Here is a 25,099-nt window from a genome sequence, read left to right on the forward strand (position 1 = left end):
CTGCTAGTTTTGAGCACCTCCAGGTATTATAATTCCCATTTTACATGTGAGGAAACTGAGGCTCAGAGACATTAAGTAACTTGCCCCAGGTCACACAGCAGAGATTCAAACCCAAGCCGTCTGGCTGCAGAGCCTACACCACTGATCAGTACCCCCATAAGATCTGTTTTGCCTGCATCTAAATCAGCTTATGGGACTTGTTCTCAGACCCAGACTCTAAGGCCCATGGCACTGCCTACTGAGTCTGGGTGGGGCCCGAGAACCTGCATTTTTGCAAGCTTCCCTAGGTGGTTTTGATAAAGGCAACATTCAGAGGACCCGTGAATAACATGATGTGGTCCCCCCTCCCTTTCCCCTGTCAGCTGGTTGTGGCGATCCCCCATGGCTGGGCTGGGTGGTTCTGGTACTTTGCCAAGCACATGGTATACAGTAGGTGCTTATCACTAGCGGTAACATTGCAGCAGTTGCTGATGTCACCACACAGAGACTCAGCTGACTCTTTCCCGCCCTCTCCCCATCTCCCCTGCAGAGGTGGCTCCCGGTGACTCTGGCTATGCCGGGGCCACTGCCCCGCCAAGGGAGGAGAGAACGGGGGGAGTTGGGGGCTACTCAGCAGCTGGAGCCAGGGACGACCGAGCAGGCCCCCCAACGGGCCCCTATTCCCAAGCCTCTGCTGCTGCCCCCCAGCCTGCCGTGGCCCCTGCCCGCCAGCCCCCACCCCCGGAGGAGGAGGAGGAAGAAGCCAACAGCTACGATTCGGATGAAGCAAGTAGGTGGCACTTACGGGAGGAGTGTCTGGGGAGAGTCACTTCGGGGTGTCGTCCCCGGGGGCAGAGGAACAGGCCCCTGTATGCCAAGCCTAATAAACATACCAACCAAGTTATAAAGATATGGGTTTGTGTTACTAACTTCACAAAGCAACATCAGCTTTCTAAAGAATAGATGCTATGTGTATTTTTATTGTGATAAACACGGAACGTCAAAGTTACCGTCTAAATCATTTTAAAGAATATGGTTTGACTATATTTGCGATGTTCAGTTTGGCGGTTCCTCAGTGAGTCAGACAGAAGTATCGTATGGCCCAGCATTTCACGTCTTTCTTTCTAGCTATATGTATGTACTTTGATAGCCTCTACAACTCTTCAATGTATATCTTCTAGAAGATATACGCTACCATAATTTAAAAATTCCTACACATTTCCTCCTACATCCATCCCTTCAATGACTTGTAAAGTGCCTGTTCTGGGCCTTGCCCACTCAGACCCAGAGTCCTAGGGACACACATGCACACACACACCCCAGTGACACTCATCGCGGGTGTGTCCGAGCAGCAAGTGAGAGCTGCGATGGCCTTTGTGAGCTGGAGGGAGACATGGATCGACGAGTGTCTGGATCTAATATGTGTTGTGGGGTTGGGAGCACTGCAAGAGCTTCTAGTCAAGGGGACAGACAGGACACAGATGGAAGAAGTGACCCACAGTCATTATCAGTGGCCTGGCTTTGACCCATCCTGTTGCCTCTCCTTGATGGAAAATGGGAGAATATTCCAGGCAGAGGCAAAAGCAAATGCTCAGACCCATTTCTTCCTGTAGTGACTATGTGAGCACCAACTGTGTGCTCTGTACTGTCTCCAGTGGGGACACAGCAGTCACAGCCCTTGCTGTCAGGGGGCTCTTGGTCTAGCAGGATGGGAAGTCAGTAACTAGGCAGTTGCACACACGATTAAGTGAGAGTGATCACAGGTGTCCTGAGGACTCTGAAGGAAAGGAGGGTCTACCAGGATGGGGTGTCCAGAGCAGGGACCGAGTCTTCCCCTCTGTAGGCTCAGTGCCTCCACCAGACTGGGCACATAGTAAGTGCTCGGGAAATGTTTGCCGAGTGACTGAACGAATATTCTCTTGGTTCCTGCCTCCCCCAGCCACCCTGGGTGCCCTGGAGTTCAGCCTTCTCTACGACCAGGACAATAGCTCCCTGCACTGCACCATCATAAAAGCCAAAGTAAGTGAGAGGCCAAGCTGGGGAGCACTCAGAATGCTCAGGCATGTCTCAGGGACTTGGGGATGGCGTGGGTGACCGGGCCTATGTGTGACAGTGACAGTGATGAGAAAGGGGCAGGACATAGCCGTGGATGCTTCCTTTGGAGGACTTCCTTCCGGGGGGTGGGCGCCGGGGGTTTCACGGGGCTGTAGCTGCCTCCTGGGAGTGGAGGGGTGGGGGAAGGGCACCCATTGTTGCCAATACTGGGACATCTCCGTGCTGCGGACTCCGGAGGGAGTGATCCAACTCAACTCCAGACCCGGAGGAGAGCTGGATGATGCCAGCACCCATCCCAGAAAGTACTGACTGGAGTCCCCCACCCCACTTCACCCCCCCAACCCCTGCTGCAAGCCTGGCACATGTGGAAGCAGAAGCAGGGCTCAGGAAGCAGACTTCCTGGGTTCAAACACTAGCTCCATTGCTCTCAGCTGTGTGATTTGGGCAAAGTTACTCAACCTCTCTGAGCCCCAGTGTGCCGTTTGTAAATCCGGGATAATAATGCTCCTCTCCCATAAGGATGACAGAGTATTAAGTGTAAGGTGGCCACATGTTCCTGTTTGCCTAGGACAGTCCTTAGCCAATCCCTGTGACCCTGCCGGAATAATGAAAAGCTCCCCTTTTTGCTCATAATATGTCCCGGTTTGGATGATAAACGAGGCTAAAGCTTAGCACAACTCCTGGATCAACACGCCCAGGGCACATCTTCAGCAGGTCTTTCTGAGCACCTGTTCTGTATCAGTGCCTGCAGCGAGCACTTACATGCCCCAAGAGCACAGTGAGGTCAGCACATTCATTGGCTCTGGTCATCCTCCTGAAAACCTTGGAGGTAGGGACCATTATTAGCTCCATTTTACAAATGGGGAAACTGAGTCTCAGCAAAGTAAAGCCTGAGGTCACACAACTGGTAGGGGAAGAGCTGATTTGCACCCAGATGTAATGGTTTTGCTTTCGGCCCATTCATTCAGTCCCCTCCTTCAGCTCCAGCCATGGGGGAAAGCCACACCCTCACCACCCCTCAAGACTGGGTACAGAAAACCCACCTGCTCTCGGGCTGGGCAGGTGACAGATACGAACAAAGTGTGTGAGATGTTCGGCTGTGGGATTAGCTTTGGTAAACTGGCATGAGCCGCCCCGAACAGAGATGTTCAAGTTCAGATTTTAAAAGCGTGGTGTCTGCCAATTTGCAGACTTGCAATCCCAGTAGTCATTCCAGAAATGTTCATTATATGCCTACTCTGTACCAGGCACTTCCTAAAAGCTGGGGATCCTAGCATGAACTAGAACTGGGCCCTGCCTTCACCGACTTCATGTCGGGGAAACGGCCCAAAGACTGTGGCCGTGGCATTTCCTGAGTATTATAGGCTTTCCACGATGATTTCATTCTGCTTAATCTTCACAGCAACTTATGAGGAAGGTTCTATCATCAATCCCATTTTACAGACAACAAAACTGAGGCACAGAGCTTAAGTGACTTGCCCAGATCACATACCAGGAAGTGGCAGAGTTGGGATTTGAACCCAGGAACTCCTGCTCAAGAGCCTGTGCTCTTACCCATGAGGCTATTCTGCCAGCTTTCCCCCTTATCCCCCACTTTGTGGCACCCTCTCCCCATTGTCCACACCCACTAGTTCCAGACCCAGAGCTCACCCTTCACAGGTGAGGTCTCAGTTAATCCCCCAAGAACCCCATGAACAGGGGCTGCGAACAGTCCCACTGAACAGATGGGGAAACTGAGGCCACAAAGATGCATGGCTTTGGGATTAGTACTATGAGAGAGGATAGCAGGAGCCTAGAGGTGGGAACACCTGCCCAGCCCTAGCATAGGACATTGGACAGAGTATGTCTGGGCTCCAGGAATTTGGAGTTTTGCTCATATTAACAAGCCCAGTTTAATTACTACCCCAGGAAAACTCCTTTCCCCCATGGTGTCTCACTCAAGCCTCATTCAAGCCCAGGGGGTGGGGGGGCCAGACAGATCCTGTGTTCCCCATTTTATGGATGGAAAAACTGAGGTCTCCGAAATGAGTTTGGGGCCAGGGCCAGAACTCAGGCCCCCTTTCCCCAGCTTCTCCTTCTCTCCCATCCTTGTTCTGGAACATTTCCTTCCATGCTAAGAACAACAGTCTAGCCTTGATGCAGAAATCAGTGTGCGTCAGGCTCTGTGCCCAGCACTTCACAGGTAGAACCATGTTTAAGTCTTAACCACTCTGTGAAGCAGGTACTGTTATCCCCTTTGACAGAGGAGGAAAATGAGGCTCAGAGAGGTTAAGGAACTTGCCTAAAGTCACACAGCTGGGAATTAACATGGCCAGGCTCCAAACCCCGTTTGCCTGATTCCAGCATTCTTCCCAGCATACTTAATTTCCCTCCTCTGTCTTTGGAAGAGGAAGCACACGGGAGGACCGATGGGCAGGACAGATGCCAGGGGCTGTGCCCATTGCCTGTGACAGTTGAGTACCAGGCCCTCCCAAGGCCCTTCATGCTGTTGCCTTTTCTGTTGCAGGGACTGAAGCCCATGGATTCCAATGGCTTGGCTGATCCCTACGTGAAGCTGCATCTCCTGCCGGGAGCCAGCAAGGTACCATATGGCCTGGACCTCTCAGCAGACTGGGCACATGGGCCCTGGCAGGCACCCAAGGTTCCCAGCTCAGAGCCTAAAATAGCCCCCCTAACTGGCCCCAAACCCCCTCCTTCCTGAGTGGCAAAGTCCTTGCAAGGGGTATGGGGTAGACCATGAGTTACTCCCCTTCGAGGGGCAGGTGCTCTGCCCATGTCTCCAGCCAAGAAATGGGGGCTCCAGGGAGCTGCCGAAGGCCAGGAGAGAAGCAGAAGCCCCAGTTAGGCCATCCGCCTGCTCAGATACCTTCAGTGGCTCCCCAGTGCTGACCGTGGCTCACCTCCCCCACCCACTTTATGTCCCATCCAAATGCTTCTCCTCTCCAAAGAGAAATGAATAACTCTCTCCAGGCCGTAGTGCTAAGCACCTGAGAAAATGTTTGTTACGGAGCAAAGATGCTCTGCTGCTCGCTCACCTCCATATCTCTACCTTGCTCTGGGGAGGGACAGTGGAGTTAATTCTCCTCTTTTTGGATGGATGCACTCAGAGCACATGGCTAGAAATGAAAGGGTGCTTTCTTGGATTTTATTTTCTGCTTTGTTGTGTTAATTTGACATGTATGTCCCCAAAACAAGGGTGACCGTACACTTGGTTGCATGATCTTGGGAAAATGGCCATTAAAAATCTATGCAAGTATGAAATGCCCCATGACACAAAGAGGACACACATGTATGCATTCACATACACACTGTCTCTCACTTTTTCTTTCTTTGGATCAAGAAAGGAGAGTCCCTCTCATGGGCATGACCAAACTGTGAAGTGTTTGGCCACTATTCTTTCTGACCCACCAGTGACATTTGCTTCTCCTCAATACTCTCTTCTTTGCTCACACCCAAATCCAAACTGGCTTTGCCAAAGTGTCCAGTGAGTCATTTACATGTTAGTATGAATTAGATTTGCTACCGGGCCACCTCTTCTGGATATAGTGCATTTTTAGCTGTCTTCCTTAGAGTAAAATGAAAACCTTGTCCGCTAAGGACTTTTAGGCATGGAGGATGTTATTTGGGGAGACAGAAGAAACCATTTCAATACCTCCCAGAAATTGTTTTTTCACTGCCTATAAGTGGGTGACTCTTTATTTCTGCCTTTCTGACCTATAAATCACTTTTTTTTTTCTCATGCTTTCTAATCTTAGTGGAAAGTTCAAAGAGAGGGCCCTGCACATGGAGGGAGGGGTGGCCCAGTGCCCAGTACTGATGACAGCTGTAGCAACATGGGCTATGCTCTCCACTCACTGAAAGCGTGCATTTGGGAGCAACTGGGCCCCCAGACACTTGTAAGGGGAGCAGACTTCTACATCACCCACCCACCCACCCCAAGTCAACCCAAAGGATGGGGCTGCAGGGCTGGCTTCCCACCAAGGCAGGTGTCTGTCTATCTCTCTGGGCTCTAGTCCAACAAGCTTCGTACGAAAACTCTGCGAAACACCCGGAACCCTGTCTGGAATGAGACCCTTGTCTATCACGGCATCACAGACGAGGACATGCAGAGGAAGACGCTCAGGTACCTGTGGGTGGTCGGGGAGGGGACTGAGGCCAGGCAAATGGAGAAGAGGGGCCAGAGGCCACTCTTGAAAATATATCTGCATAGTTTCTTTCTTTCTTTTTCACCTCTATAAAAACAATATACGTTTCTGGTAGAGACTTTTGAAAATACAGATAAAACTCTTAACATCTTGGTGTCTGGACGTTCAGGTCATATGTGTATTTATTTGTGTGTGTGTGTATGTGTATTTACAATGTGTGCAGATGTTTCTTATAAAATTAAGTGTTCTAAACACAGATGGTTCTAATAATTAATCAGCCTCTTTTAACACTATATTGATGCCATTTAATATTCTTTATATTCTTCTCCAGTGTTCTGTTAAATTGCATTTTTAATTATGCAAGTAATAAGCAAATACACGTTTCTTGTGAATAAAAACTTACAGAGAAGGCAAAGCTCCTTTTAAATGTTAGTCCCCAGGATGCGTGGGTGATTCAGTCAGTTAAGCATCTGCCTTCAGCTCAAGTCACAATCCCAGGGTCCTGGGATCGAGCCCCGAGCCCCCGATCAGTGGGACTGATCCCTGCTCAATGGGGAGTCTACTTCTCCCTCTCCCTTTACCCCCTCCCCTGCTCACTCTCTCTCCTGCTCTCTCTCTTTCCCCTGCGTGCTTGCTTTCTCTCTCAAATAAATAAAAGCAATCTTTTTTAAAAATTAAAAAAAAAATGTCAGTCCCCTCCACCAGTCTGGGTCCACTCCCTCCCTCCGTGAATGTGTGCCTATTCCTACTACTGCTTACAACCTAGAAAGTACCATGCTGTATAGATCTGGAACTTACCTTTTCTCTTAATATTGTATCTTAGAGTTATAGCTCTGGGAAGACATTTAGATCTGCCAAATATTTGACTGCTTCAGTGTGTTACACAGAACGATTTATCACAAATTTTAAAAAATGTTTTATCATTAAATATTACAACCGTACAGAAAAGTGTAAACGTAATAAAACAAACATCCATAAACTCAGCTCTCAGTATTTTTTTTAAATTTAATTTAATTTTTTCAGTGTTCCAAGATTCATTGTTTATGCACCACACCCAGTGCTCCATGCAGTCCGTGCCCTCCTCAATACCCACCACCAGGCTCACCCATCCCCCCACCCCCTCCCTTCCAAAACTCTCAGTTTGTTTCTCAGAGTCCACAGTCTATCATGGTTCGACTCCCCCTCCGATTTCCCCCAACTCACTTTTCCTTTCCTTCTCCTTACTTCCTCCATGTTACTCCTTATGCTCCACAAGTAAGTGAAACCACATGATAATTGACTCTCTCTGCTTGATTTATTTCACTCAGCATAATCTCCTCCAGTCCCGTCATGTTGATACAAAAGTTGGGTATTCATCCTTTCTGATGGAGGCATAATATTCCATTGTATATATGGACCACATCTTCTTTATCCATTCGTCTGCTGAAGGGCATCTTGGCTCTTTCCAGTTTGGTGATTATGGCCATGGCTTCTATGAACATTGGGGTACAGATGATCCTTCTTTTCACTACATCTGTATCTTTGGCATAAATACCCAGTAGCAGCACTTAGTCTTTAAGAAAATCTTAATATTTTGCTATATGTTCTTCAGCTTTTAAAATTGATATTATTTTCAAGAAAGAAAGCATTACAGATGCAGACCAAAGCTCCTGTCATATCCCCTGTCCCCATCCCCTCCTTCTCTTCTTCCCCTATCCAGGGCAAAACGCACACTGAATTGTATGGCTATCATTCCCAAGCATGTTTTAGACTTCAACTACGTGATTATGTATCTATAAACAATGATGGCATTGTCTGGAATGTTTTTAAATTTTTAAAAAGATTTATTTATTAGAGAGAGAGAGAGTGAGCAGCAAGGAGGGGCAGAGGGAGAGGGAGAATCTCAAGCAGACGCCCCACTGAGCTGCAGAGCCCCACATGGGGCTCGATCTGTCCAGGGATCAAGAATCAGACTCTTGGGGTGCCTGGGTGGCTCAGTGGGTTAAGCCTCTGCCTTCGCCTCAGGTCATGATCTCAGGGTCCTGGGATCGAGCCCCGCATCAGGCTCTCTGCTCAGTGGGTAACCTGCTTCCCCTCTCTCTCTCTGCCTGTCTCTCTGCCTGCTTGTGGTCTCTCTCTGTTAAGTAAATAAATAAAATCTTAAAAAAAAAAAAAAAAGTCAGACACTTAACCCGACTGAGCCACCCAGGGGCCCCAGGCCTGTTTTAAATTTTATGTAAATGGTATCAGTTTCTTCAGCCAGGATCCTGTGGAAGGACATCTAGGTTGTTCCCAGCTTCTCTCTTTTACAAAGTTGCAACGAGCATTCTTTACGCTTCCTTGTGTACATACTAGTGTCTCCTTAGGAGAGAAGCCAAAAGGGAGTGTTTATTGGATCATAGTGGATGTTTTTTTGTTTGTTGTTCTTTTACAAGTCATACAAACTGCTTTTCAAATTGGCTGTTCCACGTCCATTCCCACCAGCTACACTATTATTTTAAGAAAGCATTTTTGGGGCACCTGGGTGGCTCAGTGGGTTGAGCCTCTGCCTTCGGCTCAGGTCATGATCTCAGGGTTCTGGGATCGAGCCCCACATCGGGCTCTCTGCTCAGCGGGAAGCCTGCTTCTCCCTCTCTCTCTCTGCCTGCCTTTCTACCTACTTGTGATCTCTCTCTCTCTGTCAAATAAATAAAATCTTTAAAAGAAAGCATTTTTATTGAAGGGTAACAGCCACTTAGGAAAATGCACACATGAAAACTGTACAGATTGATGAGTTTTTACGCAGTGAACACTCTGGGGTCTGGGAACAGAACATTCCCAGACCGCAGACACCCTGTCCCTGGTACTGTCTCTCTAGTGAGGACCCCCACCCCAGGGTAATCACGACCTTGACACTAAAGGACAACGAACTCAGTCTGGCTTTGTACTTTACATGAAGGGAATGGTATAGCGTGAATCTTTCCTGTCTTTTCACTTAATATTGTATTTGTGGTACTTACTCAAGTTGTTGTGTGTGTAGTTATAGATTGTTGATTCTTGTCACTCTTTATTTATTTTTTTAAGATTTATTCATTTATTTTAGAGGGAGAGAGAGAGAGCACATGGGGTCGGGGGGGGCAGGGGGTGAGAGGCAGAGGGTGAGGAAGAGAGAGAATCCCAAGCAGACGCCTGGCTGAGCACAGAGCCTGATGCAGGGCTCAATCCCACGACCCTGAGATCATGACCTGAGCCGAAGTCAAGAGTCGGAGGCTCAGCCCACTGAGCCACCCAGTGTGCCCAATTTTACCACTCTTTAGTATCCCTTTGTGTGACTGTGCCAGTTTCCTTTACCTGTTCTACTATGAATGGACATTTGGTTGGTTTCCCTTTGGGAGCTATTATAGTAGTACTGCTAGGAACATTCTAGTGACGTTGTATTACGCGTGCTTTTCTTTGCAGGAGTGTAATGGGAGACTCCTAGCGTAGGTGTATGCTCGGCTTTAGTAGAAACTGACAATTTTCCGTAGGGATTGTACCAGATGACTCTCCTACAAGCAATGTACGAGAGTCCCCATTCGTTCACACAGCCTCATCAGCACGTTGTTCTTCCGGCTGTTCTGGTGGGTGTGTAGTGGCGTTGTGTTATGGTCTTGCCTTTCCCTGATGACCAATTACAACACTGTTTTCCATGTTATATTCTTACGGTTGTTTCATGATTTCTCTGAAGTATCCCCCATTATGGAATACATATGTTATTTGAAACAACACAGTGATAAACGCCTTTGTAGTTAAGGATTTTTGCACTTCTTATGTCTTTGAGAGAAATTTCTAGAACTGGCATTATTGGTTCAGAAATGATGATCCTTGGACGCCTGGGTGGCTCAGAGGGTTAAGCCTCTACTTTTGGCTCAGGTCATGATCTCAGGGTCCTGGGATCGAGTCCCGCATCGGGCTCTCTGCTCAGCAGGGAGCCTGCTTCCTCCCCTCTCTCTCTGCCTGCCTCTCTGCCTACTTGTGATCTCTCTCTGTCAAATAAATGAATAAAATCTTAAAAAAAAAAAAAAAGATGATCCTTAAGTCTTTGGAGACACGTGGCCCTGCAGAGGGACGAGGTTGGTCACAGGCTCACCAGCCAAGCAGACACAGCTTGTTTTCCCAGTCCTAACCAGTGTGGGGCCCAGCCATGAGGGTGCCCTGGCTCTCCAGCGCTTTAAACATTATTCAGCAATTCCTGAATAATATTCCTCCCCTTTGGTGTCTGTCAGGATGAATTATCATGCCGTGACCGGTCCTTTTCGCCTCCCGAGGGACCTTTCCGTGACCTGCCCTTTCTGTGTGTACCTCTTCCTACTCACTGCTGTTCAGAGCAGATAACCAGGGACAATATAGTGTTTGAGAATTCGCAGAGATCTGGATTCAAATCCTGGTTCTGCCTCTTACCAGGGAAAAATTATTCTACCTCTCTGGCCCCCAGTCTCCACTCTAAAGTGAGAAACTCACATGTTTGCCGGGAGAACACATTAAAGGAAGAGAGGCTGACTAAGTTCCTGGCCCAACTTTGCAGAAGATGATGCTCAAATGGCCGTAAAGCATTCCTTAGCTGCCGGGGAACTATATATCAAAACCGCAGTGAGATACTATTGCTGAAAGACTAAAATTAAAGACTGACAAAGTTAGCAAAAACGAAGAGCAGCCGGAACCAGTGTGGCTTGCTGGTGGGGGTAAAATGGGTGGAACCACTCTGGAAAACTGGAAGTTTCTACTGAAGCTAAACGTATGTGTAGCCCGGGACTCAGCATGTCCACCCCTAGGAAGATACACAGTAGAAATACATCCATGTGCATACAAAAGACTCAGACAGGAGTGTTCTCTGGCAGCTTTATTCATCATAGCTCAAAGCTAGAAATTGGCCCAAACCAAAAGTCCATCAGTTGCAGAAGTATTCTGGGATGATTACACAATGGAATACTATACAGCCATGAAAAGGACACGTTCCTGTAGACACAGGTGACACCCACCAACAATGCTGGGCAAAAGAGGCCAAGCATAAAAGAAGATATGCCATCTGGTTTTATGTATATGAGGGCCCCAAACAAGATAATAGGAATCTTGCAGAAGCCAAGAGAGTGGTTTTCATTAAGGGAGATCAAGACTAGGAGGGAGCATGGAGGTCTTCCAGGAGCCAGAATGTTCTAGATCTTGATCTGGGTAGTGGTTCCATCAGTGTATGCATATACAAAAGTTCAGCAGGCTATAAATTTAAGATGTGGGCACATTACTGCTTGGAAGTTACACTGCAATGAAGAAGAAGAAACGTAAAGTAGCTGGCCTAGTGCTCAAGAAGTAGGAGGGGCACCTGGGTGGCTTAGTGGGTTAGAGCCTCTGCCTTCGGCTCAGAGCATGATCCCAGGTGGGATCGAGCCCCACATCGGGCTCTCTGCTCAGCAGGGAACCTGCTACACCTACCCCCGCCACCTACCTCTCTGCCTACTTGTGATCTCTCTGTCAAAAAAAAAAAAAAAAAAAAAAAGAAGTAGGAAATTGAAATATTCCTATGCTCATTACCCATTCCCTGCCCGTTATCAATCATAAATCATGGTACATAATATTTGCTCAATTTGGGCTCTTTGTTCTCTCCCCACCCCTGACGTCGATCGCAGGATCTCTGTCTGTGATGAGGACAAATTTGGCCATAACGAGTTTATTGGTGAGACCAGATTTTCACTCAAGAAACTGAAGCCCAACCAGAGGAAGAACTTCAATATCTGTCTGGAGCGGGTGATCCCGGTGAGCACCTTTGCCCCGAGGGCATGATGGGAGGGAAGGATTTGGGGGCTGGGGGCCTTCCTCTGGGCCTGCAAAGGGGGTGATCTGCAGGGTGCCTGACAGGAGAGGCGGGAGGGCGATTTCAGATCAGAGCGTGGGGGTTGGCATTCCAGCTCTGCCTTTTACCAACCCTGTGTCGGTATCACTTCTGACCTCGGAATCCTCCGTGGTGAAACTGGGAAGGGCAGTGTGCTACGGCAGGGTGGCCTGCCTGGGTTCAAACCCAGCTCTGCCACTTCCCTGTTCCCCGGCCTTGGCCAAGAGTCTGAACTCTCCTGAGCCTCCGTTTTTCTTGTCTACCAAATGGGCTTTCTAACAGGACCTGCGCCAGAGGAGGGTTGCATGAAAGATAGAATCAGGGCAGAACCTAGTGTCTAATAAGCACTCATAAATTAACTGTGTGTTATCGTGGAAAATAATGCTGGCTGACCCATTTGTCGGTCATGAGTTCATAAAGCACCGCACAGAGCAACAGGAGACAAGGTCACGTACTGCTTAAGAGCACGGGCTCTGGAGCCAGACTCCTGGGTCTGAATCTCAGGCTTTGCCACGTATTATTTATTTAACTTCTTTTTTAACCAAATTACTTATTTTATTTTATTTATTTTATTATTTTATTTATTTATTTCTATTTATTTTATTTCTATTTTACTTTATTTTACCAAATTACTTAACCTCTCTAGGCCTTAGTTTTCTTATCTGCAAAATGGAATCCTGTAGTAAGTACCAGCTTCATAAGGTCCTTTAAGGATTAGTGTGCGATCTCATATACAGCGTCGGAGCTATGACCCCTCGGTGTGGCACTCGCCTTTTAGGACAGAACAGGAACTGCACCGAGGTTCTCCAGTTGGGCCATACCTCAGAATCAACTGGAGATTTTTATTTTTCTTTTTTAAAGTTTAATGTATTTTAATAACAAACTTACAGGAACAGCACAAGAGACAGACAACATTAAAAACGTGTATTTGCAGGCAGGACAACTCAATTAGGAGAGTGTAGTGATGATCTATCCCGTCACTGGGATCCACTGTATGACAAAAATGCCACAAACTCCAATTAGCTGCCATCAATAGGAAATTTCCTTGTTTGAAAAACAAAAACAAACAAAAAAACAAATGCTGGCATTGTCCAGAAAACATGTAGCCGGTTTATTGATCATGGTTATAACGTTGAACCTGCTGAGAACTGTCCACACGTACTAATTGCATTCATGCCTTAGGTCCCCACATTTGTTAAAAACTCACACACAGATGAAAACAGAAACTGTGCCAATACCTGACTTCTGTCCCGTTTTTCTGCTGGCAGTCATCACTTAGGTACCTTTTGACTCCAGGGAAGAAAAAATACCTAATTTTCAGAACTACCTATACCAGGAAGACTTTTTTTTTTTTTTTTTTTTTAAAGAATGAAATGTTTTCCCTCCTAGTGGAGTCTCAAGGACGTTTCCACGTGTGCGGCGTGCTCGCAGGATGCCTCTGGCACAGTTGTTACACGTTTGGCGTGGAGACCACACACACTGGTGTCTTTATAAAGACCCCACAGGGAGGCCTCCCTAGCCTCCTGCAAAGCCCCCAGAGCTGCACTCTGGACACGCAGATCAGTTTTGCAGTCCCGCCCCAGACGCTACAAAGGAAGTTTTGTGCGTCCAAAGTTCAGTGCATTTCTGATAACGTCTGATTTCACAGCATCAGGCCTGTAACGGTGAGGTTTCTTCAGCCCTTTGGTAGAGGGTGTGGTCCGGTGGGCTGTGGGAGCCCCGGCCCCGGAGACCTCCTCACTTCCCCTCCTTCCCTGTGGCTGCTGCTGCCAGAGCCGGAGGCGCTGGCACTGGAGTTAGTGAGCGAGAGATGGTGTGGCCCAGCGGCAGCAGCAAACACAGTTCCCAACTCGAGGTTTTTAAACCAGAGCTTTACAGACTCAGATCCGTGGGGGTCTCCCTGGAGATCCTGACTTAGTGAGGTACGGTAGGACCCAGCCATCTATTTTCAGAGATAATCAAATCGGCCCCTTCTACCTATGGGCCACCTTGGGCCCAGAGAGGGGAGGGGGCAGCCAAGGTCACACCGCAAGTCAGTGGCTGTGCTCTCAGGCACCGGCCAGAGCCCAGCCCTCCTGCAGTCACCAGGGTGCCTGGTCCCCTGCGCAGCAGGCCAGCTCCCCGTGGGGATGCCATCACGGGCAGGAGGGGAAATCCTGCAGCAGCCTCCCACCAGATGGCCGGCTGGAGGATGGAGTATCTGTGTGCCGCACCATCTTTGTATAGCACTGGCGAAAGAACAAGACACGACAAGGAAAATTGCAAGGAGCAATTTACACCAAGTGTCAAGCTGCAAATAAATCATTACAGGCAATCCTAAGAGTGAGGCGTTTCCTCTGGGTCTTTTCCTTTGACAGCTGCTTCTTCCGGCGCCCTCTTCCATCCCTCACCCAGTGAGTCCAGTTGGTCAGGACTGTGGCCAGGCCCCCATCTGGGTTTTCAGCTCCGGAGTTTGCCTTTCTTGCCGTGAGGGATGCAACCAGCCCCAGAGGCACAAAGGAGGCAGGACAGGCAGAGGCCCAGAGTAGCCACAGGACCCTCCTGATCATCTTTTGTTCTTTGCCCTTAACCATCCCACTACCAGTTACCCCCATGTGCCTCACCAAGGGCAGGGGCCTCGTCAGTGCCTCCCCTCCCCTCTGGATCCCAGTTTTCCTTATCCCTAAAGTGGGGAGGTTGGACTCAGCCGGGGGTTTTCACATAGTGTTCCCCAGAGTGCTAGAATCCCACAAAAGGACCTTAGGAGCCACAGGGGAAGAAGTACCCAGTGGCTCAGACCCCAAAACCCCTATGCCACTTCTATCAGAGCAGATGAAAGCTTACCTGTTTTGTGTATGTTGGGGGGGGGGTGCTCCTGCCACTTGGTGGCTGTGTAAGCTTGGGCAAGTGGCTTAACCACTCTGATCCTCAGTGTCCTCCTCTGTAAAATGGGTTAGTAATATACCCTATATCATAGGCTGGTGTGCATTCACATGGTCTGTCAAATGGTTAATGTTATGTAAGTTTTATCTAAAGGGAAAGAGCTGGAGGGCCATAGCTTGGAGGGCCCACCCTCACGGGTCTCTATGCTGATGGAAGGGTGAGGGTTTTCTGGTCCTTCTTGTGCAGGGAGATGAGCCTCACAGACTCATGTTATCTTTCCTTTCTGTTTCCTTCCTCTAAGATGAAGCGTGCTGGAACCACTGGGTCAGCCCGAGGCATGGCCCTTTATGAGGAGGAGGTGAGCACTGAGTGGGTATCGAAGCCACAGTCGGGGTCCACCATCTCTTTCCTCTCTTGCCTAGCGCCTTCCTTTTTTCTCCTAAAACCACTTGCCTGTCGGTTTACCACAAGAGGGGTACCCTTGTGCCCGAGGCATTAGAATATGAGACCCAGGGGATGCTTCTCCCACCTGGAGCCCCCACCTTTTATGGGGGGCCCACCCCACACTCTCACCCCCAGGACACACCCTCGAGTTCCCCTATTTGTTGGTTAAGTTCTGCTGGCAGTTCTGCAGGACCAGAGCGATGTCACTCTCCCTCTGTTCATGGGGACATGGGGGCTGGGGTTGGACTACACCTCTGCACTCTTTGCCCGGGTCCCTTATGCCACCCCAGGGACTCTAATTGTGAAAAGACTGGTTGACTGCAGCAAATCTGAGCTCAGTCAGACTGGAAGCAGGGTCCAGCCCCACCTATGGTCACTCAGGGCTCTGTCCATGTCTAAGTAAAGTTCCCACCCTCATGTGCCTTGGACTTTCACCCATGTTGGTATCACTGCTTGCTGGGCCCCAGAGACCAGGGGGCGTCTGCTGTCCGTGGTGCTGAGCACACTGGGGAGGACCAGCACTTCCTCCTCTCTATAGACTCCTCCCTAACGCTAGCCATCCATCCAGTCGCCTGGCCCCCTCCCCTTCCTAGACTCATATACCCTCTTCTACTGCAGCAGGTGGAACGTATTGGTGACATAGAGGAACGTGGCAAGATCCTGGTGTCCCTCATGTACAGCACACAGCAGGGAGGCCTCATTGTGGGCATCATACGCTGCGTGCACCTGGCCGCCATGGATGCCAATGGCTACTCAGATCCATTCGTCAAGCTGTGAGTCACTGGGACTGTGAGTGGGCCCCAGAGGGGGTCCTAGATCCTTGCAAAGGGAGAACTAGAGAGCTTCCCCAAGATGATTGAACACTGGGGCCCAGAGAAGGAAATTAGCCTGTCCAAGGTCATACCGCGAGATGGTGCCCAGAACTGGCTAGAGCGTGAGTCTGGCATCTCAGAGGAGTCACTTGCCCATATGAGGAGTTTTGTGGCTCTGTCCCCTCCAGTGGGACAAAGGCAGTCGGCAGCGTTGCAGTGACCCCATTTGGAGCCCCCTTGAATCAGCAACATGTCCCTCCAGCAGTCCAGCAGTCCAGAGCCCCACCACCAAAGAAACAATCCAGCTTTTTCCAGTGCAAATCTGGAAATGTTTAACGAAAAGACCTTAGACTTTGAGTTATTCCCAGAAACTCCACCATGGGGAGTCAGAGAGTCGTGTTATCTGTGTTAGTGCAGAGCCTCTGGAATGATGCCAAGATGGGGTTCAACAGACCAGGGCTTCGCTAGCGGCAATGCCTGAGGCAGGGAGACGGGAGAGCTGCTAGACCGCCATGCGAGTCTAACTCACGTGAGCAGAGGGGAGAGACGGGCCAGGGGAGGCATCGTGGATGCAACTTCAGCAAGGCCATCAGCGTCCTCAAGGCCCAAAGCAGCCACCAGACAAGTCCCATGTCTCCTAGGAACAGGACTCCCATAATATTCCTGCCAACTTCAGCCATCAGCCCAGAGCGGGGCCACGGCAAAAGCATGGCTAGGTTTCCAAGGGCAGCAGCCGAGACCTCAGTCAGCAGTGCTGTAGCTGGAGGTCCGCCCAGCACATCCTCACGGCCACCACTGAATCAGACATGGGTTCCACTCCCATCTCTGCCAGCTGCCCGCTGTATAACTATAAGCAAGTTATCCTAACCTCGGATTCTTCCTGGGCACAGTGGAGACAGTAGTGCCACTTATGCCCAGGAATGGGCACAAGGCAAAAGGCTCAAATAAGATCTCACATAGAAAGCAATTCGAAATGTGCCTCGTACAGTAATATTTGGCCCACTCTCAGTAGACTTCTGCATTGCCTTGTCGCAGCTAAAGGTATGTTTCTATGGATATGATTGAAAGATTGGGCTCTGGATCCAGACTGCCTGGATTTGAATCTTAGAGCCCATAGTCTTCAATATTCTCTAGCTGTGTGACCTTTGGCTAGTGCCTTCCCATCTCTGGGCCTCAATGTCCTCATCTGTAAAATGGGAAGAGTAACATTGGTCATTAGGTTCTGCCCCTCAAGAAGCAGACTCCAGGGCTAAATGAGATGTGCAGGAGATTTATTGGGGGAAAATGTCTGTGAGGAAAAATTGAGAGGGAGCCAGCGGAGGACCATAGGGAAAGCAGGTGGGGTGGAGGAGGGGGCCGGGAGGACAAGTTGGGCAGGAAGAATCTTAGATTGCAGTACAGTTCTGACGAAGTTACAGCCCAGGTGATGGGGAATGCTTGAGCACAAAATCGCTCATTGCAGGAGCCCTGCGTCTCCCAGCAGTGGGACTGCCTGGTGGCCCTGCTGGCCCTGCTGGCCCAGGTGCTGGCTGGGAGCCCAGGGTGAGCACAGCCACGGTGAGAACATTGGGGTGAATTCAGAGCCCAGCCACCTTGTCAGTCCATTTTGCTCCCCCACGGCTGGAGGTCTGAGAGAGCATTGTCATGGGGTCTGGTACACAGTAGGTGCTCATTAAACACCTGCCATTCTGGTTCTAAATCACGACCCCTCCCGTTCCTCCCCGTAGCAGAGAGCGTTTATTGATGTTCCCTCCAGCCCGGGAGAGGTTCCCTCCCCCCGCCTCCCTCTCATAATAGAAGGCAGTGCTCACTTTAAGGTCATGGCTAAAATATCAGGCCAGAGTGGACTCTGCTTTGGATTTCTTCGAATGAGGGTTTAGTGAACAGAAGAACCCATGAGTCAGGGATGAATTTGATTTCTAGGAGTAACTGGGTTTTGTTTTCTCATATGGGCCAATAAAGAAAATTAGCTCATGGGCCACTGTCCTGCACTCTGTTACATCCCAGCCACCGGCAAGCTGTTTTTCTTAAATAATTCTCCCTACCCACCCCCTTCTTCCATCCACCCAATCACTGTGGAGGAAGGAACATCGCTGTGGTCACCCAGAAAACAGTTGCCCTGGTGGCCATCATGGGAAAGCTAACAGGAGACCATTAATCAGTCTAAGATTGAATTAAGATTTTTTAAAAAGATTTTATTTATTTATTTGACAGAGAGAGAGATATCACAAATAGGCCGAGAGGATGTAGAGAGAGAGGAGGAAGCAGGCTCCCTGCTGAGCAGAGGGCCCGATGCGGGGCTCGATCCCAGGACCCCGAGATCATGACCTGAGCCAAAGGCAGAGGCTTAACCCACTGAGCCACCCAGGCGCCCCTGAATTAAGATTTTTAAAATCAGAATTGCCCTTTATCTTTGCTCAGCACTTCATACTGTTCAGTCCCCGCTTTGTGTCCCTTCTTTAAAATTGTCCTCAAGGGGTGCCTGGGTGGCTTGGTCCCTTAAGCATCTCTGCCTTTGGCTCAGGTCATGATCTCGGGGTCCTGGGATAGAGCCCCACAGAGGGAATGGGGGTAGCCATTCCCCCCCCCCCCGGCCTGCTCAGCAGGGAGCCTGTTTTTCCCTCTCCCTCTGCTGCTCCCCCTGCCTGTGTGCTCGCATGCTCTCTCTCTCAAATAAGTAAATAATTAAAAATAAAACAAAATAATAAAATTGTCCTCAAGGGCAGTAGGAGGTACAGGCTTTCAGTTGTGGAATAAGTCACAGAGGTGAAGGCACAGCAGAGGGAATATCATCAGTGGCTTTCCAGTAGTGTTGTGTGGTGACAGATGGTGACTACCCTTGTGGTGAGCACAGCAGAAGTGTAGACGTGTAGACTTGTCAAGTCACTGTGTGTATGCCTGAAACTAATGTAACACTGTTCACTATGCTTCAATAAAAATAAATAAATAAAATAAATTATCCTCAAAACCAGTTCTGTAAGTGAAGGAAAAAAATGTTTGCCCTCTTTGCAGATTGGGAACCTGAGGCATGCTGAAGCTACACTTAGGTTCAAAGTTGCACAGCTAGTGACAGTTTTTTTTTTTTTTAAGATTTTATTTATTTATTTCACAGAGATCACAAGTAGGCAGAGAGACAGGCAGAGAAAGAGGAGGAAGCAGGCTCCCCGCTGAGCAGAGAGCCCCATGCGGGGCTCGATCCCAGGACCCTGGGATCATGACCTGAGCCGAAGGCAGAGGCTTAACCCACTGAGCCACCCAGACACCCCATAGTGACAGCTTTAATGAGAGTCCAAGTGTCCCAACAATTAGGAGCTTTTGGCCCATCTTACTTATTTGCCCAGAAAATACTGGTTGAGCACCTACTATGTGCCAGGCATTGTGCTTACACTAGGGAAGAGCTGTCTAGGCAGAGGAAATGGTATGTGCAAAGGCCCTGAGGTGGAAAGGAGAGTGAATGGGGAGTGAGGTGAAGAGCACAGCACAAGAGCAGGCTGGGCTAGAGCAAGGACCCAATCATAGAGAGCTTTAAAAGCCCCATCAAGGAATTTGAACTTTACCCTAAGGTCCAAGGGGAGCCACTGAATAGTTTTGAGGAGGACTGATTGTAATCGGATTTGCATCTTCTCCTTTCTGTGTATACAGTCACCGCCTCCCCAGGACTTGGGGGCAGCCTAAGGGGTAATTGTGCCACTCTAGGCACCACCATCCAGGCTTTCAATCTGACCCCTTGGGACTGAGTACTAGCTAAGAGGCGAGCGCTGGGTTGGTTCCGAGCTGTGTGATCTGAGGCACATGTCTCAACTTGTCTGGATGCTCAGTTTCCTTGCACATGAAATGGGGGATTGTAGCCTTACCCACAAGGGTTTGATGAGAATGAACTATCCCACAGGTGCTTAGTGCGGTGCCTGGCAGCTCTGCTCCAACGCACATCGATGTTGTTAATGTCGATTCACGTCCTGATCTGTGCAGTGATTTTCCGGGCACGGGAGGGAGCCTTTGGGGTCAAGAGGCTGATCTTATTCATTAAACTTCCTTCGCAATAGCATCTCTGTCTCCTCTCAGCTGGCTGAAACCGGACATGGGAAAGAAAGCCAAATACAAGACTCAAATAAAGAAGAAGACCTTGAACCCTGAGTTTAATGAGGTAAGGCTGCCCCACTTTTGTCATGCTCTGGGATATTTCCCGTGTGCGAAGCAGGAACAAGCTCCCTACTAGAATGTTATAATTCACATCAAAACAGTTTTCTGTTGCGGCGCCTGGGTGGTCTAGTCAGTTGAGCATCTGACTCGGTTTCAGCTCAGGTCACGATCTCATGGTTGTGGGATCGAGCCCTGCATCAGCTCCCTGCTCAGTGTGGAGTCTGCTTCAGATTCTTTCTCCCTCTCTGTTGCCCCTCTGCCCCTCCCCATTCATGCTCTCTCTCTCTCTCTCTAAAATGAATAAATAAAATATTTTTTAAAAAAGCTTTCTCTTATAGGTGCACTTGAATTATTTAAAGGATAGGTAATGAGTTCCTTGTCACCAGAGGGAATCAAGCCTAAGACAAAAGCCTATAGATTAGGCATGTCATAGGAAGACGCTGCATTTGGAGACAGACTGAATGAAATCATGTCCAAGGTCTAATAGTCTGTGGTCCTGAAATTTGAGGAAATAAATAGGGATAGTGATGCCTTTTACCAGTCACTCAGTTGGCACTGCCCCCACTCTGTCCCTCACTCCCCATGTCCATCCTGGGTATCAGGCCCTACTAAGGCCCCTATCTACGTACTGTGCCCTTCCTGTTGTCTCACTGTCACTTGTCAGGCATTTCACATCTGGACTATTGCAGTAGACTCCTGACTCACTTCCTTGTGTTTGGCCCATCCTCATACAGGCATGAGCTTTCTGAAGAATGAATCTGAATTTTTCTTCCCCATTGCTTAACCCAGCAGTGGCTCCTTAACTTCTTAGTGTGACAGTCAGGCCCTTTCAAACTCACGTCCCATCCCTTCCCCATCTCACCCTCCCCTCCTCAAGTCACCCTAACTTCGCGCGGGTCCTTGGTATATCTCTTAGCCTTTGCACCTGCTGCTCCCTTTTCCTGGACTTCCGTCTCTCTCTCTCTCCCTCTCTGGAAGACTTCTAGTCATCCCTTAAGAGTCAGTGTGTTAAAACCCCTGCAGGATTCACGTGTTCCTGCATGTCATGCTGTCCCCCTGGATTTCTGTTATTTGTTGACAAGCGGTCAGATCCTAGAGGTTCAGAAATATCTGTTGAATGTAATAATCTGACGTCAGATCAGAGTCAGCTGGCATTGTTTTTTACCCAAATGTTGGAAAGTGGGCCAAGAAAACTACAATACAGTGTGCTTTGTGCTCATTTTGCTTTTAAAATGCATGTGCCCGTATGAGTGTGCATGGAGAATATTCTTTGTAAACAGAGCTCAGAGCATCACTGGCCAGTAGCTCAGTGCATCCTATCCCCAGGTCCCTCTTTCAGCTGGACCCCTCATGTCCCAACTATGACTCCTGAATTTTGAGTAAGGAGCCAATGACTGCTGTCTGTCCTACCCGCTCCTAGAGTCTGAACAAGTCACTGAAGTAGAAATCCAAAGAACCAGTAAACCTCATTAGCAATAGAGAAGATAGGAAACAAGGCCAGACACCAGATCTCATCACAAACAGGCACAAAAATATTATAAAATGTTGGTACCCGGTGTTGGTGAGCCTGTGGGGAAATGTATGCATCATGGGTAAGAGACCAAACTGGTCCAACTTCCTAAAGGATGTTTGTCAAACTGTTGTCAAAATGTCCAAAATCCTTAACATTTTATAATTTAAATACCATTTATTTGAGGAACAGGTAATATAGTCACATACCTGAAAATTCCAAAAGTACCAAGGGATGTCCAGTCAATAATCCTCCTCCTTTCCCAGCCTCTATCACCTACTTCTCTTCTTCTGAAGGAGCTATACTATCCACTTCCAGGATTTATAAACATACTGGACAAACACGCATAGGGCCAGCTTTCTTACTGGCCACAAATGGCATCGTGGTGTACGTTGCTGCTCTCTATCTTAGAACCTTACAAACGCAGAGATACACGTCTCAGAATCTATCCTGAAAAAGTTATCACGGATTTGCACAGTGACTGAGTTGCAAGTGTGCCTTTCATCCGATCATTAATGGTAGCGGAAAGTTGGAAACAACGTCAGTACTCCGCTGTTGAGCATTACATTGAGGTTAGGGACAGTGACATAAGCATTACAGGAAACCAGAAAGATATTTGCTAATGCGGTAAGCTGGTTTTTTACAACGTGTTATAAAATGAGAAAATAAGGCTCTCACAATGCAGCATATTCATATTATACTTTACGTAATATTCAAATGTTTCATATAATATTCAAATTAATATTCATGTTGACTTTTGAAAACATACATTAATGTGGTCGCACATGGGAAATGTTGACAGTGGCTATTCTGGGGTAGTTAGATGACAGGCTTTGGGAGTTGGGTTTTATTTGATTTTATTTTAGCTTCCTCGTTTGTTTTAACGATGAACATGAATGGGGGCGTCTGGGTGGCTCAGTGGGCTAAAGCCTCTGCCTTCAGCTCAGGTCATGATCCTGGGTCCTGGGATCGAGCCCCGCATCGGGCTCTCTGCTCGGCAGGGAGCCTGCTTCCTCCTCTCTCTCTGCCTGCCTCTCTGCCTACTTGTCATCTCTCTCCGTCAAATAAATAAATTTTTAAAAATCTTTTAAAAAAAACAATGAACATGAATGCATTTTACAGTTAGGCAGAAAAGTGATGTAAAAAGTCTGGAAACCCAAGCCTCTGTCTTTCATGTCCGTCTCAAGTTCCTCGACTACCCTTAATCTGTAAATGATGTAGAGACGAAAATCCACTTCAGAAGCGACCAGAACAGAAGGACTGAATTCAGGGCCATTTGCCTTTAAGGAAACCTGACCAGGAGCAGCTCTCTTAGAAAAATCCCACCAGCCGTCCTGATTTTAGAGTCACTAAAACGTGAATCATGGGTTTTGAGAGACTTTGTTATACAGAGTGTTGAAAGGGGATTGTCAGTCCTGGGGTAAAGGCTCCAGCTGGAGGGTCCCCTTGCTCCCAGGTGCTGGGTTCAAGGACCTCCCCTTGGTCCCTGAATCCCTAGGGCTCATCCCCTTAGCTTCTAATGCCGAAGGCTCAGGGCCCTCCCACTCACCTGTCTTTCTCTGCTGCATCCAGGAGTTTTTCTATGACATCAAACATAGTGACCTGGCAAAGAAGTCCTTGGACATCTCGGTCTGGGACTATGACATCGGCAAGTCCAACGATTACATCGGTGAGTGCTCCCGACTCCCAGAGAAAAGCTCCTCCTCCCTGGAGAGAAGAGCCTTGAGGATCCAGGCTTCTCTTAGAGGGTTCAGGGCTCTCCCTGTCTTCTGGTGGTCATTTCATCCAAACACCACCTCGGGACCCAGGGTACTGATCTGGGTCCAATTTGGGGATGCTTTTATAGGAAAGGGCTTATGAAGCTGGGCGACTCGGTCATGATTGGTTATTTGCTGAACAGGTAACCAAATCACAGAGGAGAGTGGGGTCTGTGGCCCCCAAAAATAGGGTACAAAGGAAGTCCCCTTAATTCGTGAGGCCTGGAGGAAGGTTCTAGTTTTCCCAGCCCCCCTTCCAATGATGAGGAAGATCATCCATGAAAGGTGAAGCAGGGAGGGCACTCCAGGCAAGGGACAGAGCATAAGCCAAGGGATGGAGGCAGTGCTGGACAGGGTGGCCGAGCTGACCCTTTGGAAATAGACGAGGGGTACCCAGAAGTAGTGGGAGACAAGTTTCAGTGAGTGGGGTGGTGACTTACAGAAGGTCTTAAAAAAATGGGACAGTGAAGCTACCACATGGTGCTCCCATAGGGAGCCATGGCGGGCTCCTGAGTAGCTGGTGTGCGGGCAGAGAAGGCCCCTAAGTAACGTCATCACAACAGCCCTCCGTAGAGAAAGACCCCAGGTTGCTGGAGGGGTCACTGCTTGCCGGCAGCTTTCCCCCAGCTAGACATTAGGATCCAGAACTAGAGTCCCATGCGTCCCTCCACTCTGACCACCTGCCTCTGTCTCCCCATCTTGCCCTCCAGGGGGCTGCCAGCTGGGGATCTCGGCCAAGGGAGAACGCTTGAAACACTGGTACGAGTGTCTGAAAAACAAGGACAAGAAGATTGAGCGCTGGCACCAGCTACAGAACGAGAACCACGTGTCGAGCGATTAGGATGGGCCCCCAGGTCCCCAGCTCCATGCCCCACCCCGTGCCAGGTCACCCGCCAGCCTGACCCTGCCGCCCTTCGCACTCTGGCCTCTCTTCTCTCTGCCCCCCCACCCCCCTCCCTCCCCAAGCCTGCCTTTGAGGTGCCCCCTGACCTTGGGCACTGCTGCCAAAGACGTTTCTCCTCCGTCTGCGATGCTGTGGTGCGGGGCCTGACTGCAGCCCCTCTCTGGTCCCTCCAGGATGGAGCAGGAGGGAGAGGAAGGTGGAGATTTGTACAAGGAGGCTGGAATTTAACAACCTTTCTGTCTGGGGAAACTACAAAGGTTCTTCATCATTTAGGACTGTTTTTAGAACCTCCTGGCCTTGAACACACACACACACACACACACACACACACACACACACACACCCTGCAACCCTGCATTTCCTGGGTCGTGTCTGTGTATACCCTCAGCTGGTCAGCAGACTAGAACCAGGCTGCGAGGGCCAGCACTGGGGCAGAGACAGAACCTCCAGGCCTCTGCTGCCCCTCCATGCCACACGCCCCGATTGCCAGGAAGACAGACCACCGGGCTTAAACTCCCCGGTGACTAGGAACAGACTCTCCTGGCCCCAAATGCATCCAGAAATGGACACGCAGAACACACAAAGGGGCTTAGTAGCCCCCTCTTTCAGGATGCCCCCTCTGTTTGCTTCCTAGCAGAACCCAACACCCTTTCTCTAGTGCCCCCCCACC

At 49.1% G+C, this 25,099-nt stretch overlaps 1 protein-coding gene across 2 annotated transcripts in view; it reads left to right on the top strand.

The window, feature by feature from the left end:
- LOC111156435 (rabphilin 3A) overlaps positions 1 to 24,730 on the top strand; it is a 65,498-nt gene extending 40,768 nt beyond the window's left edge. For both annotated transcript variants that reach the window (XM_022517340.1, XM_022517339.1), the window contains 10 exons: positions 530 to 769; positions 1,919 to 1,998; positions 4,541 to 4,615; positions 6,048 to 6,157; positions 11,798 to 11,924; positions 15,164 to 15,220; positions 15,925 to 16,079; positions 20,181 to 20,262; positions 23,341 to 23,437; positions 24,236 to 24,730. In XM_022517340.1, the coding sequence (XP_022373048.1) occupies positions 530 to 769; positions 1,919 to 1,998; positions 4,541 to 4,615; positions 6,048 to 6,157; positions 11,798 to 11,924; positions 15,164 to 15,220; positions 15,925 to 16,079; positions 20,181 to 20,262; positions 23,341 to 23,437; positions 24,236 to 24,366 (1,154 nt within the window). In that variant the 3' untranslated portion in view covers positions 24,367 to 24,730. The remainder of the gene's footprint in view (positions 1 to 529; positions 770 to 1,918; positions 1,999 to 4,540; positions 4,616 to 6,047; positions 6,158 to 11,797; positions 11,925 to 15,163; positions 15,221 to 15,924; positions 16,080 to 20,180; positions 20,263 to 23,340; positions 23,438 to 24,235) is intronic.
- Positions 24,731 to 25,099: the final 369 nt, after the last annotated feature.

Source organism: Enhydra lutris, unplaced genomic scaffold (assembly GCF_002288905.1).
Source record: "Enhydra lutris kenyoni isolate GAN:26980312 unplaced genomic scaffold, ASM228890v2 scaffoldscaffold46, whole genome shotgun sequence".
NCBI lineage: Eukaryota > Metazoa > Chordata > Mammalia > Carnivora > Mustelidae > Enhydra > Enhydra lutris.